The 26,913-nt window shown below is 51.3% G+C and overlaps 3 protein-coding genes across 3 annotated transcripts; 2 read left to right on the top strand and 1 right to left on the bottom strand.

The window, feature by feature from the left end:
- The first annotated feature begins 466 nt into the window (after positions 1 to 466).
- LOC119975957 (histone H2A-like) lies at positions 467 to 1,196 on the top strand. Its single transcript, XM_038815939.1, has one exon. It carries the CDS (start codon positions 495 to 497, stop codon positions 882 to 884), a length of 390 nt encoding a protein of 129 aa, XP_038671867.1. The 5' UTR covers positions 467 to 494; the 3' UTR covers positions 885 to 1,196.
- A 10,968-nt stretch (positions 1,197 to 12,164) lies between these two features.
- LOC119976417 (histone H4-like) lies at positions 12,165 to 12,476 on the top strand. The gene has a single exon (XM_038816942.1). The coding sequence runs from the start codon at positions 12,165 to 12,167 to the stop codon at positions 12,474 to 12,476; it is 312 nt and encodes a 103-aa protein (XP_038672870.1).
- Positions 12,477 to 16,498: 4,022 nt separating this feature from the next.
- Positions 16,499 to 17,113, bottom strand: LOC119976416 (histone H1-like). Its single transcript, XM_038816941.1, has one exon. The coding sequence runs from the start codon at positions 17,111 to 17,113 to the stop codon at positions 16,499 to 16,501; it is 615 nt and encodes a 204-aa protein (XP_038672869.1).
- Positions 17,114 to 26,913: the final 9,800 nt, after the last annotated feature.

Here is a 26,913-nt window from a genome sequence, read left to right as displayed (position 1 = left end):
AATGTGGCGACTAGGGGCTTTTCACAGTAACTTCATTTGAAGCCTACTTGTGACAATAAGCAATTTTCACTTCATTTCATTTCATTTTTCATTTCACTTGCGAGAAGCACCCGGCGGAAACCCACACAGACACAGGGAGAACGTGCAGACTCCACACTGACAGTGGCCCAAGCCAGGAATCGAACCTGGGACCCTGGAGCTGTGAAGCAACAGTGCTAACCACTGTGCTACCGTGCTGCCGAGAAAGGGGTCAGAAATTGGCCAGATTGTGGCTGGGGGGGGGAGGTGGGGGGGGTTGCAAACATATGCTAATGAAGGATGGACAATGGGACGATTCCTATTGGCTACCTGGAGAGTTTGGAATGTTCGAGCTGGACCAATCAGAAACAAAGGAACTGAATTAACCAATGAGAACCAGCTGAGCCCCACCCGCGGAAGGTATAAAAAGAGCAGCGCGGCGGCTCTCTGGCCAAGTGAGAGTTGAACCCTGAACCATGTCGGGTCGCGGTAAAACAGGAGGCAAAGGGCGCGCCAAGGCCAAGACCCGCTCCTCCCGGGCCGGCCTGCAGTTCCCCGTCGGCCGTATCCACCGGCTGCTGCGCAAGGGCCACTACGCGGAGCGGGTGGGAGCCGGCGCGCCGGTCTACCTGGCCGCCGTGCTGGAGTACCTGACCGCCGAGATCCTCGAGCTGGCCGGCAACGCGGCCCGCGACAACAAGAAGACCCGCATCATCCCCCGCCATCTGCAACTCGCCATCCGCAACGACGAGGAGCTCAACAAGCTGCTGGGCGGCGTGACCATCGCCCAGGGCGGCGTCCTGCCCAACATCCAGGCCGTGCTGCTGCCCAAGAAGACCGGGCACCCCAGCAAGGTTTACGCCTGAGTGCGGGGGAAGGAGTGACCAAAAAAATCCAATCAATCCACAAGAAAAAACACCAAAAAGGCTCTTTTAAGAGCCGCTCACCACTTTGTGAAGAGTTTAATCTAAATTGTGCGACTCTCAACTTCTATTCAACTTTTGAACTAAGGTCGATTTGAGCCTCTTTCAATTTAAAGAACAGCCGCCGAGGGAAATGTCATTTGAACCTTCGGATGTCTTTATTTACAGAAAGAAGCCGGGTGTTAAAATTCGGGGGGAATCCAGATCCGACCTAAACATTTTTTTTAAAAATAAAGAAACCTTTCGACAAATTGATTTAGTGAAGAGTCGATTGTGTCAGGAAAGTTAAATGAGTGGTTTGGAGGGATGCAAATAAAGCGGGAAAACCTGGGGGAGCCGTGAACTGGGGCGTTAATCTTCCGTTTAATCTCATCTGGTTCACATTCATTTTAAAAGTGTTTAAACGTTAAGGGCTCGGTGAAGGTGTTTGTTCTCCCGTCCGCGGGGTGGGAACCAACGTCGTGAATCGCGGTTTGTGACGGTTTGAAAACCGTTAACCGCCGCTCCGGTTTGAAAAGTCCACGCGACTCCAGCCCAAACGGAAACGGCCGCGCGCGCAGCCCTCATTTGCATAGAGTGGATCAGCCCGTGCCCGGTACCAGCCAATCGGGAGGTGCGATTCCGGCCAATGACCGTGCCTTCCGAAGGGACCAATCGTGACACATCAGTCGGCGGCCCCTCCTCCCCCACCCCGGACCGACCAATCAGAAGCGGAGGTGCAGGCCTGACCAATCAAAAGGGGGAAGCTTCGACCAATGAGCGAGAACCAATCAGCGGTGGTCCTTTTGGCCAATGCGCTGCGCTCAGGGTTAACCAATTAGAACGCGAGGTTCTTGACCAATCAGGAGTCTCTATTTCCCACCAATCAAGACGCAGCGGCAGATTTAGCTCGGATTTGAACAAAGCCTGTGTTGGGGGGGGAATTAAAATCCAGTCATCACCACTAAACCCCGATAAGCAATTCAGCTGACAGTTTAAAACCAATTGCAAATGATTCAACCAATATTTTGAGCAATGGATTTGCACATTCTCACTCTGCTGGTATTATATTAAAGTTCCTGTGAGATCTCATGCAGCCCTGCCAGTTAATTCCAGTTTATGTTTTAATCCACCATTCTTCCAGGATTCCTTGGCCTCACTCGCTGTATGCAGAGCCTAGAAAAGGACAATTTTAACAAGGCATCATTTGCAAAAGAGTGGTCATAAATTTTGTTACATCTCACCCAGGATGGCCGAAGAAACCCTTAAAGTGATAATAATAATCTTTCTAATAATCTTTACTATTGTCACAAGTAGACATACGTTAACACTGCAATGAAGTTACTGTGAAAATCCCCCAGTCGCCACATTCCGGCGCCTGTTCAATTTTATTCAGTGAATTTAAATTGTAGCAGCTGCCGTGCTGGGATTTGAAGCCTTTCCTCAGAACATTACCATGGGTCTTTCGATTACTCGTCCAGAGACGATACCACCATCTCCCCCAACCCCTTGCAGAGCCTCTGGTTCATTTACCTTCGAATATTTATACATTAGCTTTTGGAGCAGTCAGGCGTTCTGCAACCTCCTCTTAACCCCATTCTCCGCCACTTGAGAGCATAAAGCACATGAACCTCAATATTTTTGTCCTAACGGTCTCAGCGTTGACTTACAGTGTCCACATCCTGGATTTGTGGGGCTGATCACATCTCTGATTAAATTGATTGCAGGTTCGAATACACTGGATTCAAGAATCAATTGTCACATTCATATTTGCACTTTGCACTGAATGCATTTCCTATTCCCATAGCATTCCGATCTCGGGATGCCAGCTCGTTCAACAGTTTGGAAATATCGGGGGAGATTACACGGATTTCTCAGCACAATAGGAGGCAAATTGTGCCAGTGGTGTTTAGATTTGCAGGAATCGCCGCTTACTCTGTCTCATCTCACACTGTCAACATTAACTTCACATCTACCTCCCTCATATGTTTATTTAGCTTCCCTTTCGAGGTGTCTGCACGATTCACCTGCTCATTGGGGAGGCAGGAACCACAGTCCCATTCCCGTCTGGGTAAAGGGCGTTTACTGGAACTGCCCGTTGGAATTATTATCTATCTTAGTTTTAGCCAAATTAACCAAAAGACAGAAGATGTGAGGGCAGAAGTAGGCCACTCGGCCCATCGACTCTGCTCCGCCATTCAGTGAGATCATGACTGATCTGATGTGACAATCCTCAACTCCCCTTTCCCGCCTTATCCCCGTAACCCGCGAGTTTCCTGACCGATTAAACCTGACTGATTTACGATTTGGCGAGAAGAAATCTAAGAGGGGATTTGATCGAAATGTTCAAAACCATGAGGGGTCTGGACAGAGTGGTCGGGGAGAAACTGTTCCCGCTCGTAACAGGATCGAGAACGAGAGGGACTCAGATTTCAAGTGATTTTCAAAAGAAGCAGATGCGATGTGGTTCGGGACTGGGATGCGGCCTGGAAGTGAGGTGGAGGCAGGTTCAATGGAGATATTGAAGAGGGCGTTAGGTGAGTATTTGAATAGAAACAATGTGCAGGGGTTCCTGGGAAAGACAGGGGAACGGCACTGAGTCACGGTGCTCGTTTGGAGAGCCAGTGCAGACAGGAACTGCCGAATGGCCTCCTTCTGCACCGTGACAATTCTGTGGAACAGTAGACAAGAAAACAGAACACACAACCTCGGAAGCACGGGGAGTCACCATAACTGGTCCAGGATGGGCAGGAGTGTGGAAGGGAACAGAGGAGACACCGAACAGAAGGTACGATATTTGTCAGCATCGTTTTCAAAGGCAATGAGAAACAGGAGACGCTTGGGCGTAGTGAAGCCACAGTTGTTTCCCTTCCCACATCCAGTGGTACTCATGTCAGGCTTTATCTGTTCCCACATTGAGGTTCCAACTTGGAACAGGCCACTAGTCTGTTACCAGAAGCTTATATCTTGAGGGGGCGTCACTCCATCTCAAGGTTGGCTGCCCAGGAGTCACCTGACGCTCTTACCGCCAACTTTGTGGTGGGTTTGGGAGAATTGTCCAGGTTGACACTCCAGGTTTGACTGCCTTAGCAACGCACCTTCCTTGGCCATCGAACCCAGAGCTTCTTTTTTCAAAACTGTACTTTATTACCAACATGGATCAAAACAGGTCACAACATAGAAACACCCCGGAAAACATACTTCCCAGCAATTAACTGTACAGACCGTACAAATTCCCCCCCCCCCCCCCCTTTTTTCATAGAATTTACAGTGCAGAAGGAGGCCATTCGGCCCATCGAGCCTGCACCGGCTCTTGGAAAGAGCACCCCATCCAAGGTCCACACCTCCACGCTATCCCCATAACCCAGTAACCCACCCAACACTAAATGCAATTTTGGACACTAAGGGCAATTTAGCATGGCCAATCCACCTAACCTGCACACCTTTGGACTGTGGGAGGAAACCGGAGCACCCGGAGGAAACCCACGCACACACGGGGAGGATGTGCAGACTCCGCACAGACAGTGACCCAAGCCGGAATCGAACCTGGGACCCTGGAGCTGTGAAGCAATTGTGCTATCCATAATGCTACCGTGCTGCCCCCCTGCCCCCTTCTCCCATCTCCCCCCTGCTCGTGACGAACAGCTCCTCAAACATGGTCACAAACACCCCGCCACCTTTTCTAAAACTCCCCCTAAACAGCCCCTTAACTCATACTTTATCTTCTCTACTCACAGGAAGCCGTACAGGTCACCCAACCGTGCCGCTGCCCCCGGTGGCGATGCCGACCGCCACTCCAGTAAAATTCGCCACCGTGCAATCAGAGAGGCGAAGGCCAAGACATCGGCCTTCCTCCTCTCCATGAGCTCCGGCTTCTCTGAGACCCCAAATATCGCCACCAAAGGGTCCGGGTCCACTCCCTCCTCCACTATCCTGGCTAATACCATGAACACTCCCGCCCAGAATCTTCCCAATTTCTCACAATTCCAAAACATGTGCGCGTGACCCACGCCCACACCTCTCACACTCATCTGCTACCCCCTGAAAGAACCCACTCATTCTCGCCCCAGCCATATGCACCCTGTGCACCACCTTAAACTGTATCAGGCTCATCCTTGCACAAGAGGAGGTCCCGTTTACCCTTCGCAATGCCTCACTCCATACTCCCCAATTGATCCCCCCTCCCAACTCCGCTTCCCATTTAAACCCGGAGCGCCTGGCTCAGAGATAGGGATGCTAACCCACTGCACCACAAGACCTCCATACAGCCTTAGACGTCAACTTAGTCCTTTTTGTCGCATTGGGAGGTTGCTCCAGGAAAGAACAGCTCGACTCAGTTGAGGATGTCAAGTTTCTCCTGTTCGTGTAGCTTATGAGGAGCGGCGATACGGATCAAACAAGAGCTGAGCAAATGGTTGCAAAATGTTTCATTGGCCTCCTGCTGTTCCTGTATTCCAGGACCCAACTTTAGCTCGAGGATATCCGAATGAGATGAATGGTTGAAATGAGAGATAAAAGTAAAACAGAAATAAGTAACGGACAGTGTCCCACACGGAACAGTGAAGGTAACACAATGACCAGAAAAATGGTCATTTTGAAATCGTATCGGCGACGATGATTTAACCCAATTCTTCTTCCCTGTGGTTGGATCATTTGACAGTTGACAGCATCTAACCCTAGACAGTGGATGTCAGAAGAACAGGTTGATTGATGGGATAAGAGAATCGGCCAGCTTGTGAAGCCACATGAAGAATAGCAACACCAGTTTTTTATTGATAACGGAGCCTTTGGTTGATATGAAGCACCACAGATGATGATGAAGCCAAGCTAGACAAGAAAGCCGGATGCGGAGATCTGGGGACGAATGGTCAAAGAGGTGTTAAGGAGCCTCTTGAAGGAACAAAGTGAGATAGAGAGACCCAGAGGTTTTGGGAGGGGTGTTCCCCATTCCGGCCACTAGCCTTTGACGGGCAGCACGGTAGCACAGTGATTAGCACTGTTGCTTCACAGCTCCAGGGTCCCAGGTTTGATTCCCGGCTTGGATCACTGTCTGTGCGGAGTCTGCACCTTCTCCCTGTGCCTGCCTGGGTTTCCTCCCACAGTCCCAAAAGACGTGCAGGTTAGGTGAATTGGACATTGTGATTTCTCCCTCTGTGTACCGGAACAGGCGCCGGAATGTGGCGATTAGGGGATTTTCACAGTAACTTCATTGCAGTGTTAATGTCAGCCTAATGTGACACTAAGAAAGATTATTATTATTATTACATTCTGGTGCCTGTTTGTGTACACGGAGGGATGTGGGCGTCGCTGGCTGGCCCAGCATTTGTTGCCCATCCCTGAGTGGGTGGTGAAGAGTTGACCACATCGCTGTGGGTCTGGAGTCACATGTAGGCCAGACCGGGTAAGGACGGCAGATTTCCTTCCCTGAAGGACATTAGTGAACCAGGTGGGTTTTTACGACAATTGACAATGGGTTTCACGGTCATGGTTAGACTTTTAATGCAGACCAGGGTTTCCCCAGCATATGAGCTGAGGTGAGGACGGATTGATGTCAGGGAGCTGGAAATGGGCCGTTTTGCGATGGTGCATTGATGAGACTGTGAGTGCCTCTCGAAGCTGTTCGACGTTTAATCCTTCACCTCCAAACTCCTGCCATGCTTCATATTGCTAAAGCAACTGACTGGTTCACCTTTGGAGAGTGGACGAGGATGAGGGGGTGGGGGGGGGGGGGGGGGAGGGTGATAATCAGTCAATGGTGTCCACCACGGGAGCTAAAGCTCATAACTTTAATCATCACAATTTCTGATTGGAGGAAACGTCTACACATCCAGGCTCTGGGTGGGCCGTCGGATAACCTTGCAAACTATAAGCGGGGGGCGGAGGGCGAGAACAAAGGTAGGTGGTAGTGAGGGTAGAGCTGGCACTCACCGACGTATATGCGGACGCCTGTGCTGTCAGATGATCTCGCCAAGAGGTGGCACATGTAGGAATCCAAGGACCTGTTTACCCAGGACCCCGCCAGCTCGTTTTGCCACCTGACCCCATTATATGAGCCACACGTTATTCATCCCGGGGAGCGGGGGTAGTTACTGAATTAATTAATTGTTTTCGTGAAAGGGATGGTTAATTGTTAGTTAAATATGTGTAATGTAATTTATGTATAAAAACTTTTTGAAAAAGCTAATAAAAATATTTCTTTAAAAAAACATGTTCTTCATCCCTGAAGGCAGGGGACAGGTAGATAAGGTGGTTAGGAAGGTATATGGGATACTTGCCTTTATTAACCGAGGCAATGAATACAAGAGCAGGGAAGTCATGAAACAGGCCAGCATTTATTGCCCATCCCTAGTTGGCGTTCCTCATATGTCAGTCCCACCATCCCAGAAATCAGTCTGGTAAACCTTCGCTGCTCTCCATCGAGAGCAAGAACATCCTTCCTCAGAGAAGGAGACCAAAACTGCCCACAATACTCCAAGGTGTGGCCTCACTAAGGCCCTGTACAATTGCAGCAACACATTCCTGCTCCTGTATTCAAATCCTCTCGCAATGAAGGCCAACATGCCATTAGCCTTCTTTACCGCCTGCTGCCCCTGCATGCTTACCTTCAGTGACTGGTTTACGAGGGCACCCAGGTCTCGTTGGAAATTCCCCTCTCCCAATTTATAGCCATTCAGATAATAGTCTGCCTTCTCATTTGTGCGACCAAAGTGGATAATCTCACATTTCTCCACATAAAACTGCATCTGCCATGTATTTGCCCACTCAACTTGTCCAAATCCCACTGAAGGATCTCTGCATCCTCCTCACAGCTCACCCTCCCACCCAACTTTGTGTCATCTGCAAATGTGGAGATATGACATTTGTTTCCTCATCTACATCATTGATATATATTGTGAATAGCTGGGGCCCCAGCACCGATCCCTGCGGTTCCCCACCAGTCACTGCCTCCTCTTTGAAAAAGACCCGTTAATTCCTTCTCTGTCTGCCAATCAGTTAATTTCCTGTCTGCCAATCAGTTTTCTATCCATCTCAATACACTACCCCTAATCCCAGGTGCTTTAATTGTACACGCTTTTATATTCCCCGCAATGTTACTCTCGTACTCAATTTTCCCCTTCTTAATAAATCTCTTGGTCCTACTTTGTTGAATTCTACACTGCTCCCAATCCTCAGACCTGTTGTTTTGTTGGCCAATTTGTACGTCCCTTCCTTGGATCGAATACTATCCCCAATTTCCCTTGTAAGCCATGGATCGACCACCTTTCCCATTTCACTTTTGTGCCAGACAGGAATGAACAATTGTTGCAGTTCCCATGAACGTTTGCCACTGACATACCTCATCCCCATAACCCAGCAGCCCCAACTAACATTTACTTTGGACAAGAAGGAGCTATTTATCATGGCCAATCCATCTAACCTGCACATCTTTGGTTCCTCAACATCTTGGTCCAGATATCCATCCTGCACAGACTCCAGGAATTCCTCCTCGACAGTATTGTTACTAATTTGATTTGTCCAATTACAGATGTTACATGGGTCTCTAATTTTCTGCTTAATGCCATCCCCAACATGACCACTAACCTCCACTAATGTTTTGCTGCCCCATGATGTTGCTCAGCTCTAGCCACACAGATTCCACATTGTTGAAGCGAATGGGCGACATTCTCCGTTGCCTGACGCCGACGTCGTAATCGACAATCGGGTGGAGAATCGACTCCGATTTGATGCCAGTTTGCTATGGTCCGCCCCACAGAATAGGTGTAATTGCGTTGTGCGTCATTGCAACGGCGTTGCCGCATCATCGGCCAGCCCTCCCCCGCGATGCTCCACCCCCGATGGGCCGGGTTTTGGACCGCGCGAGACGCGTGTGGTCTCAGCGGTCAGGAATCCGGTGTGACAGCGGCCGGGATCCGTGCTGCTGGCCGGGGGAGCTTCCGCGATGGCTGGGTGGGAGGGGGGGGTGGTCTGTGGGGTCGCGTCTGCGCATGGCCGGCGTCATGTCGTATAGCCCGGCCGCTGCAGGTCGTAAGCCGTGCGCATGCGCGGCCCGGGACACGGCCATTCTCCGGCCGTTTACGGTGCAGGAGCCGCCCCGGCCTGCACTCACCGGTCCCGGAATCAGCGAAGGCTCGGCGCAGGATTCCAGATCGTAGAACGCCCGCAAATTCTCTGTTCAAGCCGGCAATTTGTCGCTGAAACGGAGAATCCAGCCCATTCTTCTCTGTTGCGTCAACTTCCTCTTTAACGGTCAAGGCAACTCCACCGCCTTTTCCTTTTTGTCTGTCCTTCCTAAATACTGAACATCCCTGAATGTTCAATTGCCATCCCTGGTCACCCTGCCGCCATGTCTCCGTAACCTTGGCTATATCATACATCTATTTGCGCAATTAATACATCCATTTTATTGCGAATGCTCCACGCGTTAAGGCTCAAACCCTTTAAGCTTGTTATTTTTTATGTTACTTGTCCCGTTCCCAAGGTTTTCACTGTGGCTCTGTTGGAATCTCACCTTGATTCCTCCTCCTATCCTTTTTCGGCTTTTGTTTTTGTTCCTGATTCCCCCTGCTCTGAATCCTTTCATCTTTTCACTGCTGCAAGAGTATCTCAACGCAGTTTTGTAAGTCCATCAATTATCTTTCCTCTATTATAAGGTCAGAAGTGGGGATGTTTGTGGATGACTGCATAATGTTCAGCACCATTCACAACTCCTCAATGAAGCAGTGTGTGTCCAAATGCAGCAAGATGTGTACAATACCCAGGCTTGGGGCTGACACATGGCAAGTTCCATTCACACCACACAACTGCCAGGCAATGGCCATCTCCAAGAGAGAAACCAACCATCTTCATTTGACATTCAATGGCATTACCATCGCTGAATCCCCCATTATCAACATTCTGGGGGGTTAACATTGACCAGGAATTTAACTGGACGAGCCAGATACATAATGCTACCAGCGCAGGTCAGAGGTTAGGAATTCTGCGGAGTAAGTACCTCCTAACCCCCCAAAAGCCTGTCCACCATCTACATGTACAAGTCAGGAGTGTGATGGAAAACTCTCCACTTGCCTGGATGAGCTCAGCTCCAACACTGAAGAAGCTCAACACCATCCAGGACAAAGCCGCCCCACTTGATTGGCGTCCCTTCCACAAACATTCACTCCCTCCATCCCCCGATGGACAGTGTCAGCCGTCTGCACCATCGGCAAGATTCACTGCAGGAACTGACCGAGGTTCCTCAGGCAGCACCTTCCAAACCCACGGCCACCACCATCTAGAAGGACAAGAGCAGCAGATACCTGGGATCACCCCCACCACCTGGAGGTTCCCCTCCAAGTCACTCCCCATCCTGACTGGGAAATATATCGGCCGTTCCTTCAGTGTCGCCGGGTCCAAATCCTGGAGCTCCCTCCCTAACAGCACGGTGGGTGTACCTACACCTCAGGGACTGCAGCGGCTTCAAGACGGCAGCTCAGCACCACCTGGTCAAGGGGCAATTAGGGATGGACAATAAATGATGGCCTGGGTTGCGATGCCCACATCCTATTAAATCTATTTTTTTTAAGCAATACAATCAAAATGAAAGCAATTTATATGTCAAGTCCCGACAGTCAGAGGATCAAGTGCTGTAAAATGGGAGTAGAATAGGTGCTTGACGACCATGCTGATACGATAGGCCGAAGGGCCTCTTTTTGCCCTGTAAAACTCTTTGACTGACTAATTTCAACCCCGGTCAAAGGTCGTCATGATTACCGTTTAATACATCTTTGCAATCGGGACATTACACCAAGTTCGAGTCTCACCTCTCGGTGAAACTTAAATGAATCCATGGCACCTTCCAATTTCCAAAAGAGTTTATGGGCGTTTTCCCTGTTGCCCTGACCAATATTAACCCCATCCCCCACAGGCGACATAATCAAAGACAGATTTTCTTGGCCGTTTATTATATTGCTGCTTGTGGGAACATGCTGTGCACAAATTGGGTGTCTCATTTCCATACATGGCGACAGCGACTGTATCTACATTGGACACGGGGCCCTTGGGACATCCACCCAGAAGACACGGGAGCAGAATTAGGCCTCTCGGCCCATCAGGTCTGCTCCGCCATTCAATCATGGCTGATATTTTCTCATTCCCATTCTCCTGCCTTCTCCCCATAATCCCTGATCCCCTTATTAATCAAGAACCTATCTATCTCTGTCTTAAAGGCACTCAGTGATTTGGCCTCCACAGCCTTCTGCGGCAAAGAGTTCCACAGATTCACCACCCTCTGGCTGAAGAAATTCCTTCTCATCTCTGTTTTAAAGGATTGTCCCTTTAGTCTGAGATTGTGTCCTCTGGTTCTAGTCTCTTCTACAAGTGGAAACATCCTTTCCACGTCCACTCTATCCAGGCCATGCAGTATCCTGTAAGTTTCAATCAGATCCCCCCTCATCCTTCTAAACTCCAACGAGTACAGACCCAGAGTCCTCAACCGTTCCTCATACAACAAGCTCTTCATTCCAGGGATCATTCTTGTGAACCTCCTCTGGACCCTTTCCAAGGCCAGTACATCCTTCCTTAGATACGGGGCCCAAGACTGCTCACAATACTCCAAATGGGGTCTGACCAGAGCCTTATACAGCCTCAGAAGTACATCCCTGCTCTTGTATTCTAGCCCTCTCGGCCTGAATGCTAACATTGCATTTGCCTTCCTAACTGCCGACTGAACCTGCACGTTAACCTTCAGAGAATCGTGAACAAGGACTCCCAAGTCCCTTTGTGCTTCTGATTTCCTAAGCATTTCCCCATTTAGAAAATAGTCTATCAGCCAAAAGTTTGAGTTTGGCCGCAGTGTTCCTGTAGGTTGGTTGAAATGAAATGGTCGTAAATGGAGTAAGCGGAACCCCACAGCAAATTAATTTTGTCTTCCCCCCGGATAATTGGTGCTTATTTAAAACAGCTTAACTGAGTTATTTTTATTTTAACTGCGGGTATTAAATCTCGGGTCTCCCTCCTCCACACACAAAAATATATATATATATAGAAACAGAAGGAAAGGTCAGTCTCTTTATTCTGAGACGCATTTGGCTTCACATTGTCAAGTTGGTTTGAAATTGGCGGGCTTGGGAGGCCGAGTCACGTGACGCGCTCAGCGACGCACCTGCGGCTGCGCGGCACTGCCTGCTCCACCCAGGTCCGCTCACACTGTATAAAAGCAGGCGGCGGGCGGCTCCCAGTGCGCTTGTTGGTCCATTAGAGTTTGTAATGTCGGGTAGAGGCAAAGGCGGGAAGGGGCTGGGTAAAGGAGGAGCCAAGCGGCACCGCAAAGTGCTGCGCGACAATATCCAGGGCATCACGAAGCCGGCCATCCGCCGCCTAGCCCGCCGCGGGGGCGTTAAGCGCATCTCCGGCCTCATTTACGAGGAGGTTCGCGGCGTCCTGAAGGTTTTCTTGGAAAATGTCATCAGGGACTCGGTGACTTATACCGAACACGCCAAGCGCAAAACAGTGACGGCCATGGATGTGGTGTACGCACTGAAGCGCCAGGGACGGACCTTGTATGGTTTCGGTGGTTGAGGATAGCTTTGTGCAAGTTTGAATTTATAAACCAACGGTTCTTTTAAGAACCACCCAAGTATCCTTGGAAAGGTTTATAACTTATTTGCCAGTTCAAATTAAGCAAATTATTGAAGCTACATTGCATTCCCCAGGCTCAATTTACACATCTAGTCACTTCATCTCATAAAGAGCGTTTTCTTGTTTTCACAAAAAATAAACAAGTCTACACCGATCCCCGAGTGTACCCAATAAACTCAATGGGAGAAGCTTTAGACTGCACTGGTTCTAGATTCCCTGTCGTTGCCCAGACCAGCATTTATTGTCCATCCCTAATTGCCCCTTGACAAGGTGGTGCTGAGCTGCCGTCTTGAAGCCGCTGCAGTCCCTGAGGTGTAGGTACACCCACCGTGCTGTTACGGAGGGACCTCCAGGATTTGGACCCGGCGACACTGAAGGAACGGCCGATATATTTCCCAGTCAGGATGGGGAGTGACTTGGAGGGGAACCTCCAGGTGGGGGGGTGATCCCAGGTATCTGCTGCTCTTGTCCTTCTAGATGGTGGTGGCCGTGGGTTTGGAAGGTGCTGCCTGAGGAACCTCGGTCAGTTCCTGCAGTGAATCTTGTCGATGTGCAGACGGCTGACACTGTCCATCGGAGGTGAATGACTCGCCGCAGGATTCCCAGCCTCTGATCTGCTCTGGCAGACACAGTGTTAATCCGGTTCGTCCAGTTCAGGTCCTGGTCGATCGTAACCCCCAAGATATCGATTGTGGGGGATTCATCGATGGTAATGCCATTGAACGTCAAGGGGCGATGGTTAGACTCTTTCTTGTTGGAGACAGTCACTGCCTGCCATTTGTGTGATGTGAATTTTACTTGACAGTCTGGAGAGAGTCGACAAGGAGAAAAAGCTCCAATTGGCGGAGGGCTTGAGAATTGAAGCCCACGGATTTAACGTAATTGCCAAAATGGCTGAACGTGTCTTTATGCACAGGTCAGGGAACCAGTCTGACCGCCATCTTGGGGTCATCCTGTGACAAAGGCTCGAGGCAAATTCAATGTTCCCATATTTGGTCACATTTCCCTGCTCATGCCCCAATGCTGGGCTATTGCTGCTTCGAAAGAAATAGCCAGGCCGTTTAATCTTCTCCATAATTTGGGGCTGGTTTAGCACAGTGGGCTAAATAGCTGGCTTGTAATGCAGAACAATGCCAGCAGCTCGGGTTCAATTCCGTACCGGCCTCCCCAACAGGCGCCGGAATGTGGTGACTAGGGGCTTTTCACAGTAACTTCATTGAAGCCGACTCGTGACAATAAGCAATTATTATTACCTTCGCCTGTGGTGACTGCTCGATCCTGGAAATGGGACCCAGTGGGGAGATGATGTATCCGACCGCACCCTCCCCCTCCATTCCCACCACCGCCTTTTCTCCTGTTATCACCGTTCCAGTCAAGTTCAGGAGATGTGGTCTCCTGCATCCTCCTTTTACCCCCCTCAGGCCCCAAACAATCCGTCCAGGCGAAGCAATGATTAATGGGGTTCTTATCAATCTCGACCACTGTATTTGGTACTCATAATGCCGCCTCTTCCACACCACGGTATTGGAGAAGGGCGGGGGTGGGATGGAGGCTGTCCAAACACAGATTGAGTGGCCGCCATGTGGGACGCCTCTTCTGACCCTTCACTCCCACCTCAAGAGAGTTGACAACTCAATCTGATTGGCCAGCAGCTCTCTCTCGTCCCGACAACACCAGGAGCTGCAGTGTGCAGCTTTAACAAAAGGTCATCGGAACTCGAAACGTTAGCTCTTTTCTCTCCCTACCTGCTGAGATTTATCAACATTTTCTCTTTGGTTGCAGTGCACAGTACTGGGCACTCCCCTCATCCAATGTCCAGGACCAGGTAAGAATTAGGGGTCAAGGCCCAGCAAGGAGAGGGTGGACAGAGGAGGATTGGGTGGTCAGGATAGAGGTCGAGGGTTAGTGGGTGGGGGGAGGTCTCAAGACGTTCAGCCGTACTATTTCACGTTCACCCTCCCTCTTCCCCGTCTGGAATCTCATGGGCAGGGGGAGTGTAAATTCAGGTCAATGTTTCAATGAAACGCAACATAAGCTCGAGGAACTGCACCTCATCTTTCAACCGGGCACTTCACAGCCTTCTGGACTTGACAATATGGTGCAACAGCCCTTCATGTTTATTTAATTTGTTCCCATTTCTTTTGTGTTATTTTATTATTTTGGGCCCATTATCGGAATGTGCCTTTAAGCAGGAGACTCAAAGTTGTAGCCGCCTGCTTCTCAGGACACTGTCTTCCCAGGTTTTCTTTTTGGAATGGATCTTAGGAACCAGGGCTGGAAGGAGTCAGATTAATTTATTAACAGGCGTGTTGGCCTTGGACAGTGTTCTGCCTGACAACAGTCAGCGACTGGTCCTGTTTGATGCTTTCTGCCAGAAATGGGCAGAAGTGTTTAGACGTTGGAAGTGAGAGGAACGCGCTCTCCCTCTCTCTTTCAGTGAGTGCCCAGCGCACCCTTTTGCTGTGACCGTGAAACGGCGCCGGGTCTGCAGAGAAGGTAGACACCCTTGCCAGGGACCGAAAGTCATGCCAGTGCATTATCCTTTTACTTTTATTCATTTTTTTTTCCTTTTCCACCACGCCTTCCCCTCTGTGTTGTGTATTTATTTGTCTGTGTAGAGTGGGGGCTTGGGAAAAGAGATATTAGTCAGTCACATTACACCATGGCGGCTCAGTGGTCAGCACTGCTGCCTCACAGCTCCAGGTTCAATTCCAGCCTTGGGGCGACTTTGCCGTTTGCATGTTCTCCCCGGGTTGGCTCCGGCTGCCGTGGAACCATCGTCGATTGCCGTCAAAACCCATCAGGTCCCCTGACGTCCTTCAGGGGAGGCTATGTGCCGTCCTTACCCGTTCTGGCCTACGTGTGACTGCAGAACACGCCTTGCCAGAGTCACCCACGAAGAAGCAATATTTCAAATCAAAACCCTCATTCTGTTTCCAACAAATTAATTTAATGTCCCTCCTTTTTTTTGTGTCTTTCAGGCACGCCATTCACACCTCTTGTGGCCTGGCCTTTTTATTTCTACTTACCGCTTCCTCCACACCATCGAAACTTACATTTAATCTCTCAGGCTCGCCACTCTATCAGGGGCTCCCTTCCTTTTATATATCTATAAAAGCTGTAAAGCTCACTGGGCTATCTCTCTGGCTTTGCAAGCAGGCCAGCAGCACGGTTCGATTCCCGTAACAGCCTCCCCGAACAGGCCCCAGAATGTGGCGACTAGGGGCTTTTCACAGTAACTTCATTTGAAGCCTACTCGTGACAATAAGCCATTTTCATTTCATTTTCATATTCCTCCTCAGTCTCAACAGAAAAAATGCTCGGCCAGGGACTTTTGACAGTAACTTAATTGCAGTGTTAATGTGAAGCCCAGCTTCTGAAGCCGGGCATGGGATAAAGTTCAAGTCGATGACCCTACATCAGACCCCTTGCGGAATTTTCCGTCTCCACCTTCCCCCCCCCCCCAAGGGAAGAAGTTTTTACACCAGTTTAAAGTCCAACAGGTTTGTTTCAGTTCACCTAAGGAAGGAGCTGCGCTCCGAAAGCGAGTGATTCGAAACAAACCTGTTGGACTTTAACCTGGTGTCAGACTTACTGAGCCCCCCCCCCCCCCAGCAGATTGTCCATATCTCCGGGATGAACTTCATCAAAAAACCTGCTTTAAAATTTGAGATATGAACTTAATGGAAAAGTTTAACTGGTCCTTAAAAAGTATTGAAGTGCTTAGTGAAACACTTGTGCAAAAAGTTGCAAAGTAATTCCAAAAAAACATTTTAAAATATTGTTAAATATTCTGGAAATAAACTTTATTGTTGTTTGTGCGAAATTATTTAATTAAGAGTAAAGTGTGCAATAATCTGCCTGTTTGTGGCTGAGCTCCTCCAGTTGACCGTGTGTGAGTGGCTCTGAAAAGAGCCTTTGTGTTATGTATTTGTTACAGGTCGTCTCCGCTCCCGGTGCCTCTACCTCCTCTTCCCCGCCGCCCGCTTGCGCCCCACCGGCCGCTTGGGGGTTTTCCTCCGCTTGGCCGCCGTCCCCTTCCGGGGGCTCTTGGTGGCCGCTTCCTTCTTGGCCCGTTTGGCCGCCGCTCTCTTGGGGGCCGCTTTCCTCTCGGCTCCTCCCTTGGCGCCGTCCTCGCCCTCTGCCTCCGGCCGCCCCTCCTCCGGCTGCTCCGGGTGGACGGAGGACGAGGAGGTGCCGGCGCCGCTCTCGCCCGGGACGGAGGACACCTTGTTGGCCGAGGTGCTGAGCGGCGGCGCAGTGGGCCGGTTGGCGCCGCCCTTCTCCAGCTCGTAGCCCGAGGCCGAGATGGTCTTCTTCAGGGCGGCGGCGCCCAGCTTGGCCGCCTGACGCTCCTTGGTGGCGGCCACGGCCTCCAGGATCTGCTCGGCCACGGCCGTCGTGCCACCGCCGCCTTTCTGGGGCCGGCAGGCGGCCTTCTTCCGGACGGCGGCATCTGGAGGAGCGACGGCCGCGGGGACATCCGCTTTGGCGGGGAGGGTCTCGGCCATCAGACGGATCCCACTCAGTCGGCACGCGTCGCCCTCACACATATGGCTCAACTGCGGCGGCGACATTCTATATAAGGAGGGAAAGCGGACGGGATGGAGGCAACCTGCAGCTCGGCCCCGCCCACCACCTACCATTGGTCAGGGGCTCGGCACGCGGCCGCCTGGCTCACACTGAGCCCCGCCCATGAGGCTCCCAACCCCCTGGAGTTGCTTCACCGGCCCGAAAGCCGACGACTCGCCTCGTTTACTCGCGGTCAGGCCCCGCCCCCTCTTTTGTTGGGCCCGCCCGCGTCACCAGGCCACGCCCCCTGGAATCAGCCCCGCCCGACGGCCTGAATGAGGCCCCGCCTTCCGAAACAAGCCACGCCTCCTCTTCCACGAGACTGCCACTGCCTCCAGAGCGGGCGGCCGTCCCATGGCGCGCTACACTGTCCCACAGACCCCGCCCCTATCTCCCAGACCCCGCCCTCTGCCTGCCAAACCCCGCCCCCTGTCTCTCAGACCCCGCCCTCTGCCTGCCAATCTCCGCCCCCTGTCTGCCTGACCCCCGCCCCGTCTCTCAGACCCCGCCCTGTGCCTGCCAAACCCCGCCCCCTGTCTGCCAGGCCCCGCCCTCCTGTTGCCTTTTTCCCCGCCACAACCTTGGACCAAAGCTGGGTTTTAGTCGCTTCTTAAAAATCTCCATAACTGAATTTGCAAGTCACAAACCCAGGTTATAATTCAGTCCTCCCAGGGTGTTTATTCCTGATTTAAGAGACAAATCGCAAGAGGCCACCCAGGCAATTTGTAATCCGCAAGCTTCTGAAATAAAATCATCCCATTAATGTTTAATAATAATAATGGACCAAATCCATCGCTCGGCCACTTCAGAGAGGATTTCAGAGGCAGCCAGGTAGCTGTGTGGGGTCTGGAATCAGACCCAAGACCAGAACGGCTGAGGGCGGCAGATTTCCTGCCCTGAAGAGGCATTCGTGAAGCCCAGATGGTGCCCTCGTTACTATGGCATCCCCGGGGGCCTGCCATGAGGAATTTGAACCCCCGTCTCCAGGGTATTGACCACTCCGGTCACAATGCCCCTTCTAACCTTTTGGGTTAAGCCCACGTGTGGCCAAACCACATGGACAAAAATAAAATGCAGGAGAGAAGAGGCAGGGCGGGAGGGAGGGAAAGCCGGCCACGATGGGCTGAAGAGTTTCATCTGCCTGGGGCTAAAAAAAAAATAACTGGGGACTGTTCAAATGTAGAATGGATGCGATGGGCTGAACGGCCTCAGTATCTCCCGCTATTTCGACACGGAGGGCAATGCACAATTAGAAAAGAGCCAACACAGGGAAGATGGGCCGAAGGGACCCATTTCCCCGTGACTGAGAACAGTCCGGCGCCAGAACAGAGGCGCTAGCAGGGTCCCAATGGGCTGCAGGGTCTCATACCCCCGGAAATGTGAACAGTCCAGCGCCAGAAGCGGGGCTAGCAGGGTCCCAATGGGCTGAAGGGTCCCATTTCCCCGGGACTGAGAACAGTCCGGCGCCAGAACAGAGGGGCTTGCAGGGCACCAATGGGCTGAAGGCTCTCATTCCCCCGGAACTGAGAATGGTCCTGCGCAGCAAAGGGGCTAGCATGGTCCCAATGGACTAAAGGGTCCCATTTCCCCGGGACTGAGAACGGTCCGGCGCCAGAACAGAAGGGCTAGCAGAGTTCCAATGGACTGAAGGGTCTCATTTCCCTGGATCCGAGAACAGTCCAGAGCCAGAAGCATGGTCCCAATGGGCTGAAGGTTGTCATTTCCCTGGATCCGAGAACGGTCCAGCGCCAGAAGCGGGGCTAGCAGGGTCCCATTTCCCCGGGACTGAACAGTCCGGCGCCAGAACAGAGGGGCTAGCAGGGTACCAATGGGCTGAAGGGTCCCATTTCCCCCGGGACTGAGAATGGTGCAGCAAAGGGGCTAGCATGGTCCCAATGGGCTGAAGGGTCCCATTTCCCCGGGACTGAGAACGGTCCGGCGCCAGTACAGAGGGGCTAGCACGGTCCCAATGGGCTGAAGCGTACCATTCTCCGGGAACTGAGAATGGTCCTGCGCAGCCATGGGGCTAGCACGGCCCGGACGGGCTGAAGGGTCTTTCTCCCGCTCATTCGGGGGTGGGGGCGGTTGCAGCTTTGATGCGGAGGTCGGTGGCTCTGAAAAGAGCCGTTGTTGTGTTGTGTGTGTGTGTGTGTGTGTGGGGGGGGGGGTGGGCTTAATTTCCTGTCGCTACGTTTTGCGGCGGCCTTTGGCGGCCTTCCCGGGGGCGGCGGCTTTGGCCCCGGACCCCTTCCTCTTGCGGCTGTCGCAGCCTCTCTTCCGGGCCGGGGGTGGAGCGGGCGGCGGTGGAGCAGGCGGCTTCTTCTTCTTCTTGTCCTTGCCCCGGCACTGCTGCTTCTTCTTGCGGCCCAGCTTCAGGCAGCCGCCGCCTCTCCCGCCGCCCCGCACCAGCGAACCGTTGCGGACCAAGCCGCTGACCGCCGCCCGGAACTGCGCCGCGTTCTTCTGCACGTTGTAGCCGCTGTTGAGCAGCGCCTCCCGAAGCGAGGTCAGCGACACGCCGCCGGGCTGCTTGCGGGCCGACAGGGCCTGCAGGATCAGTTTGCTGAGACCCGGCATCCGGCGGCGCCGCCGCCGCCTCCGGGGGTCCGGCTCGGGCAGCCGCAGAGGAGGCAGCAGCGCCCTCCGCTTCTTCCTTCGCTTCTTCTTCTTCTTCTTGCCGCCGGCGGCGCCGCACCCGGCCCCAGCCCCCCTCTTCTTCTTCCGCTGCTGCGGGCCGCCGGGTGTCACCATCAGGCCGGCAGCCAGACGGAAAAGAGGGAGGCCCCGCTCGGCCCGCCTGCTCCTCGCCCTCAGCGCGGCTCTGGGCGCGGCGGCCGCCCGCGCCGCTGGTTAAAGGCACAGGGCGGACGCCATAGGGACAACACCGGGGGGGGGGGGGGGGGGGGGGGGGGGGGAGAGCGAGAGGCAACCAATCAGCAGCCCCGCCCTCCGCCAATGTTCCAAAGATACATCCCACGTGCCCCTCCCGCCAAACCTCTGCCCCGTGCCCCTCCCGCCACGCCCCCGCCACGTGCCCCTCTCGCACTGACTATTTGCACCTCACCCCACCCCATTTGGGGAGAGGGGGTGATGAGGAGGAGGTGACGTTGAGGGGGAATGGGGAGGGGGTGATGGTGGGGGGTAATGGGGTGGGGGTGATGGTGGGGGTAATGGGGAGGGGGTAATGGGGAGGGGGTGATGGTGGGGGTAATGGGGAGGGGGTAATGGGGAGGGGGTGATGGGGAGGGGGTGATGGTGGGGGTAATGGGGTGGGGGTGATGGTGGGGGTAATGGGGAGGGGGTAATGGGGAGGGGGTGATGGGGAGGGGGTGATGGTGGGGGTGATGGGGAGGGGGTGATGGTGGGGGTAATGGGGAGGGGGTGATGGTGGGGGTAATGGGGAGGGGGTAATGGGGAGGGGGTGATGGGGAGGGGGTGATGGTGGGGGTAATGGGGAGGGGGTGATGGTGGGGGTAATGGGGAGGGGGTGATGGGGAGGGGGTGATGGAGAGGGGTGATGGGGAGGGGGTGATGGAGAGGGGGTGATGGGGGTAATGGGGTGGGGGTGATGATGGGAGGAGGGTGGGCTGATGGTGGGTACTAGTGTGAAGTGTTAGTAGAGGGATGTTGAGGGGTGATGGGGGGTGAAGGTGGCTGTGGGGGTGATGGGATGATGAGGGGACATGGGGTGGTGTTGGGTGTGGGGGTAACGGGGAGGGGGTGACGGTGGGGGTAACGGTGAGGGGGTGACGGTGGGGGGTAATGTGGAGGGGGTGCGGGAGGAGAGGCTGATGGGGGTAATGGGGAGGGGGTGACGGTGGGTGTAATGGGGAGGGGGTGATGTGGAGGGGTTAATGGGGAGTGGGTGATGGGGAAGGGGTAATGTGGAGGGGGTTTTCCAAGTCCAGGCGAGAGCATGAAGCGGCACCAAAATAATCATCAATGTATCGGTAAAGGAGTTATGGGAGGGGACCCGGATAGGCCTGGAGATAGAACGAGTTTGTAGAAGTCAGGTATTTTAAATACACTTAATATAGGTAAGAAGACTGTTTAAGACAGAAATATCAATTCCCAGTTTTAAAATGAAAGAACCATACAATTTCCAAACTCAGTCATGAGTTTGCAAAACACAGAAGTCTGATAAAAACATCACATTTTTCCAAGGGCAAGGGCGGAATCCATAGCAACGAGGGATAAGGATGGAGGATTGTACGGTTCTCACGCCGCTCGAGATTAGGTTGAATCATATCCCATAAATTATACAAGCTAAAAAAAATATCTTGAACTATATTGCCTTGTTTTTAATAAATGGACAGTTAAAACATCGACTCAAATATAATATATATATGTATATATTTGATTCCAACATTCTCAGTGAAACAATCTTATAAAAGACAGTTTGAGTTGTATGTTCTGAATTATGCCTAGCCTAGCATGAGATAACATGAGGTCTCCATGGTGGCAATAGGTAGGTCAGCATTAGACCAGTTTTTGCTGGTTCTGATAAAGCACAATATCCCATGAGAAACATACCAATAAGCAACAATTAGAAGTGGCGTTACATTGTCATGATGGACGGCTTGTTATCAAATCAAATGTGTTTTGAATATAGTTTAAACCAATTAGGATTATATTGGGGTGTGATCGGATCGCTTAAGACAGATATCAAAGAGTATATCCATGGATGATTTGACCACCATTTTTAGTGAGAAGACGAGAGACAGAAGACGAGAGACAGAAGACTAGAGGCAAGAAGACAGACAAGTCAGAAAGGCAAGAAGACAGACAAGTCAGAGAGACAAAGAGAACAAGACAGAAAGAGAGAGAGAGTAAAGGAAGAGAATTAGAAAAGAGTTCTGTATTCCTATTTAATTTTCATACTTTGACTTCAGCCTCTGACTTTTAAAGTTGTGTTCTGGCTATTGTCTCAGAAGATAATTCCTGTGATTCTTTGAAGAAAATCAAATTGTCTACAAACTACCTTTTAAATCATTTTCAAGTTGTAACCAATGAACTTCAATAAAACAATTCTTATTTGCACCTGACAAGTTTTTAACTTGAATTTCTACTGAGTTTCAGCAATGTCTCACCAACAACCAGCAACCGTAAATTAAACAAAACTGGATCAAATCCTTAGAATACTTCAGAGTTCAGCCAGCCGGAGAAGAGTGGTGTTGGATTAGAATTGTCCGGGTCTCTTTTCGAGAAAGAAGCGAAGAGCTCTCAGGCCATCCTGCTGTGGGATGGAGGTGTAGAGGGATTGCACATCCATGCTGAATAGAATGGGGTTAGGGCCCGCAAACTGGAAGCTGTCAAAATGACGCAATGCATCAGAGGAATCCCGGATGTAGGTGGGGAGGGAATGGACCAGAGGAGTGAGGATGGAGTCAAGATAAGAGGAAATAAGTTGGGTGGGGCAGGAGCATACTGACACAATGGGCCTGCCGGGACAGTCCTTTTTGTGGATTTTGGGAAGTAGGTAAAGCGGGCTGTCCGGGGTTGGGGGACTATGAGGTTGGAAGCCGTAGGGGGAAGGCATCCAGAGGAAATGAGGTCCAACGTGTTGGAGATAATGGTTTGATGCTCAGTGGTCTGGTCATGGTCCAGGGGAAGGTAAGAGGAAGTATCGGAGAGTTGGCGCTCAGCCTCTGCGAGGTAGAGGTCAGTGCGCCAGACGACAACAGCACCCTCTTTGTCGGCAGGTTTGATGACAAAGTCCGGGGTTGAACCTGACAGAGTGAAGAGCAGAAAGTTCGGAAGGAGAGAGGTTGGAATGGGTGAGGGGGGCAGAAATATTAAGACGGCCAATGTCCCTTCGACAGTTCTCAATAAAAAGACCGAGGGCAGGTAATTGTCCCAGCGGAGGGGGGGGGGGGGGGTCACTTGGAGGCAGAATGTTGGAGGCACATGAAAGGATGAACAGGGGGGGGGTGGATTCTTGCCCACAGAAGTGGGCAGGAAAACGAAGGCGGCGAAAGAAGAGTTCAACATCGTGTCGAGCCTGGAATTCATTGAGGTGGGGACGTAAGGGTCCAAAGCTGAGTCCTTTGCTGAGAACAGCACGCTCGGCCTCAGAGAGAGGAAGGTCAGAGGGCATGGTGAACACGCGGCAAGGGCTGGGGCTGGGAGAAATGGGGATTGGGACTGGTGGAGGGTCTGGGATGGGCAGTGGTGTTGATGAGTTGTTGAAGCTTGCGTTCCTTAACATCTGCAAGAAACAGCAAAAGATTCTTGTTCAGGCGTCGAATGATGCGAAGGATGAAATGAAAGTGGGGACAGGGACTGCTTCGAGAGAGAGAGAGAAAGATGGTGCTGCTGGAGATAGATGTCGAGTGTCTTCATGTGGCGCCGCATGGCACTGACTGTGGCTTTCAGGATGCGGCGGGAGCAGCAGTTGGAAGAATGTTGTATATGCTGGAGGTACCTGGAATCCTGGAGGTTAGATGCAGGGTGGAATTTAAGTTGTAATCCCCGTGGGGTAAGTCGGAGATGAAGACAGTCACTGAGGAAGGAAATATGGCTGTGGAAGCGAGTCTTGGTAAATACCTTGTCCAAAACTAAGAGAGAAATGGAAAGCAGCGAAGGTGGATAGTGAGGGAGGGACTTGCGGAAATCCTGTCGGAGAGAAGAGCAGTACTTCTTCAGGGTAGGCATTCCTGGAAGAGAGGTGGCAGTGAGTTAAACACTGGATAAAAGCAAATTACTGCGGATGCTGGAATCTGAAACCAAAGGGAAAATGCTGGAAAATCTCAGCAGGTCTGGCAGCATCTGTAGGGAGAGAAAAGAGCTAACGTTTCGAGTCCAATGACCCTTTGTCAAAGCTAAAAGGCATAGAAAGTGGAACATATATATACTGTGGGGTGAGGGAATGAAAGATGAGCCATAGCCACAGAAACCCAGGGGAAAGAGTGCTAACAGCCACAGATACCAAGGGAACAGAGTGCTAATGGCCACAGAAACCAAGGGAACAGAGTGCTAACAGCCACAGACACCAAGGGAACAGAGTGCTAATAGACACAGAAACCAAGGGAACAGAGTGCTAATAGACACAGAAACCCAGGGGAAAGAGTGCTAATAGCCACATAAACCAAGGGAGCAGAGTGCTAACAGCCACAGACACCAAGGGAAGAGTGCTAATAGCCACAGAAACCAAGGGTACAGAGTGCTAATAGCCACAGAAACCAAGGGAACAGAGTGCTAGCAGCCACAGAAACCAAGGGAACAGAGTGCTAACAGCCACAGACACCAAGGGAAGAGTGCTAATAGCCACAGAAACCAAGGGAACAGAGTGCTAATAGCCACAGAAACCAAGGGAACAGAGTGCTAGCAGCCACAGAAACCAAGGGAACAGAGTGCTCATAGCCACAGAAACCAAGGGAACAGAGTGCTAATAGCCACAGAAACCAAGGGAACAGAGTGCTAACAGCCACAGACACCAAGGGAACAGAGTGCTAATGGCCACAGAAACCAAGGGAACAGAGTGTTAACAGCCACAGAAACCAAGGGAACAGAGTGCTCATAGCCACAGAAACCAAGGGAACAGAGTGCTAATAGCCACAGAAACCAAGGGAACAGAGTGCTAATAGCCACAGAAACCAAGGGAACAGAGTGCTCATAGCCACAGAAACCAAGGGAACAGAGTGCTAATAGCCACAGAAACCAAGGGAACAGAGTGCTAATAGATACAGAAACCAAGGGAACAGAGTGCTAATAGATCCAGAAACCAAGGGAATAGAGTGCTCATAGCCACAGAAACCAAGGGAACAGAGTGCTAATGGCAGTCCCCAGAGAGAACAAAAGGTGTGAGAGGCCGAACAGCAGAGAAACATCAGAGGGTAAACTGTGACAGATGTAGATGTGGGGGGAGGGGAAGGGGGAATCAAAGGGGAAAAAGGTAAGGAAAGGTGGATAAGATGGGAGAGGGGTAAATATGTACAAAGAAAGATAAGAAAGAAACTCCTGTCACTCTGGAGGATTTAAACTAATGTGGCAGGGGGGTGGGAACATGAGTGATACCTTAGAAGGTATCATAACTGAAGGGGAAATAGAGAACAAAAATAAGAGAACATCACCCTCAGGTAGAGTACAAAATGTGACAAGTGTGAAAGGAATGCAGGACTGAGGGTGTTGTACCTTAATGCACGCACTGTGTGGAACAAGGTAAATGAGCTTGTTGCGCATATTGAAATTGGCCGGTACGATTTGTGGGCATCACAGAGACGTGGCTGCAAGGGGGCCAGGGCTGGGATCTAAATATCCAAGGATATGTGTCCTATCGAAAGGCAGATGGGCAAAGGGGGCGGGGTTGCATTTTTCGTAAGCAATGAAATTAAATCGACAGCAAGGAACGATATAGACTCAGAAGGGATAGAATCTCTGTGGGTAGAGTTGAGGAATCACAAGGGTAAAAAGACCCTGATGGGAGTTATGTCCAGCCCACCTAGCAGTAGTCAGGATGTGGGGCAGAAAATAAATCAGGAGATAGAAAAGGCATGTAAAAAAAAGGCAATATCGCAATAATCATATGCGACATGGGGGCAGGGTCTTGTGTTAAGCGATCACCCGGTCTGCGTTTGGTCTCTCCGATACAGAGGAGACCACACTGGGAGCAGCAAATGCGATAGACCTAATTGGAAGAGGTGCAAGTGGAACGCTGCTTAACCTGGGATGAGTGTTTGGGCCATTTTACCAGGTAACCTGGATCCGCGGAACATTACCCTGGACCTTGAGATTAGTGGTCCAGTGACAGTACCATGACATCACCACCTCCCACTACTACCCAAGTGGAACTTCATCTTATTTTATCCGTTGGTCAGTTCCACTTTCTTTGATCAAATGTTAGTCATTACAGCACAGAAGGAAGCCATTCAGCCCATTGAGTCCACGCTGGATCCCTGTGGAGCATTCAAACCCAAGCAGAGGTTTGTTTGTAAAGGTTCAGCCGGCAGTGAGTTCCAGGTCAGAGAATCACAGAATTCCTCTGGCACAGGAGGCCATTTGGCCCATTGTTTCTACACCAGCTCTCTGAATGAGCAACTCACCTGGTTCCATTCTCCACTTTCCGCCCGTAACCCTTGTCAAGAAACAAATAGTTTTGAGTAATAGACATCGAATCATAGACATAGAAATTGCAGTGCAGAAGGAGGCCATTCGGCCCATCGAGTCTGCACCGGCCCTTGGAAAGAGCGCCCTACTTAATCCCCCACCTCTGCCCCATACCGTAAGCCAGCAACCCCACCCTTTGGACACTAAGGGGCAATTTAGCATGTCCAATCCACCAAAATGCACGTCTTTGGACTGCGGGAGGAAACCGGAGCTCCCGGAGAGAACCCACGCAGACACGGGGAGAACGTGCAGACTCCGCACAGACAGTGACCCAGCGAACCTAGGACCCTGGAGCTGTGAAGCGACAGTGCCAACCACTGCGCTACCGCCCTAATCAATGTTTGTATTGCTGGAAATTAGAAACACGGTATAGATTTAAGTGAGTTTAATTTAGTTAGATTCATGCTGAAGAAAGATGTTTGCATGAGTGGGGTTTTGCCTACGTTGTGTCTGTATCATGCTTAGAGAGTTTACAACTGAAAAGCAAACAGAGCTCAGAGAAGGACAGCTGTTGCTTAGCAACCAAGGGCCACCTTTAAGACAGAAAGACTTTTTGAGTTTAGTTTCAACCAAGACAGTAGAAAATTAACAGCTGGAGAGGAAGCGGCGCAAGAGGAAGAAATTACAATTTGAAAGTAATTTAAAAGGCAATTCATAGACAATTTGAAGCTTTCAAAGAATCACAGAAATGATCTTCTTG

The sequence above is a fragment of the Scyliorhinus canicula genome, chromosome 13 (genome assembly GCF_902713615.1).
Source record: "Scyliorhinus canicula chromosome 13, sScyCan1.1, whole genome shotgun sequence".
In the NCBI taxonomy this organism is placed as follows: domain Eukaryota; kingdom Metazoa; phylum Chordata; class Chondrichthyes; order Carcharhiniformes; family Scyliorhinidae; genus Scyliorhinus; species Scyliorhinus canicula.
Note: the sequence above shows the minus strand (reverse complement) of the source record. Positions and strands in the feature narration are given on the sequence as shown.

What these genes read in the sequence shown, in the direction of transcription:
- LOC119975957 (XM_038815939.1), top strand. Translation starts at nt 495, where the DNA reads ATGTCGGGTCGCGGTAAAACAGGAGGCAAAGGGCGCGCCAAGGCCAAG.
- LOC119976417 (XM_038816942.1), top strand. Translation starts at nt 12,165, where the DNA reads ATGTCGGGTAGAGGCAAAGGCGGGAAGGGGCTGGGTAAAGGAGGAGCC.
- LOC119976416 (XM_038816941.1), bottom strand. Translation starts at nt 17,113, where the DNA reads ATGTCGCCGCCGCAGTTGAGCCATATGTGTGAGGGCGACGCGTGCCGA.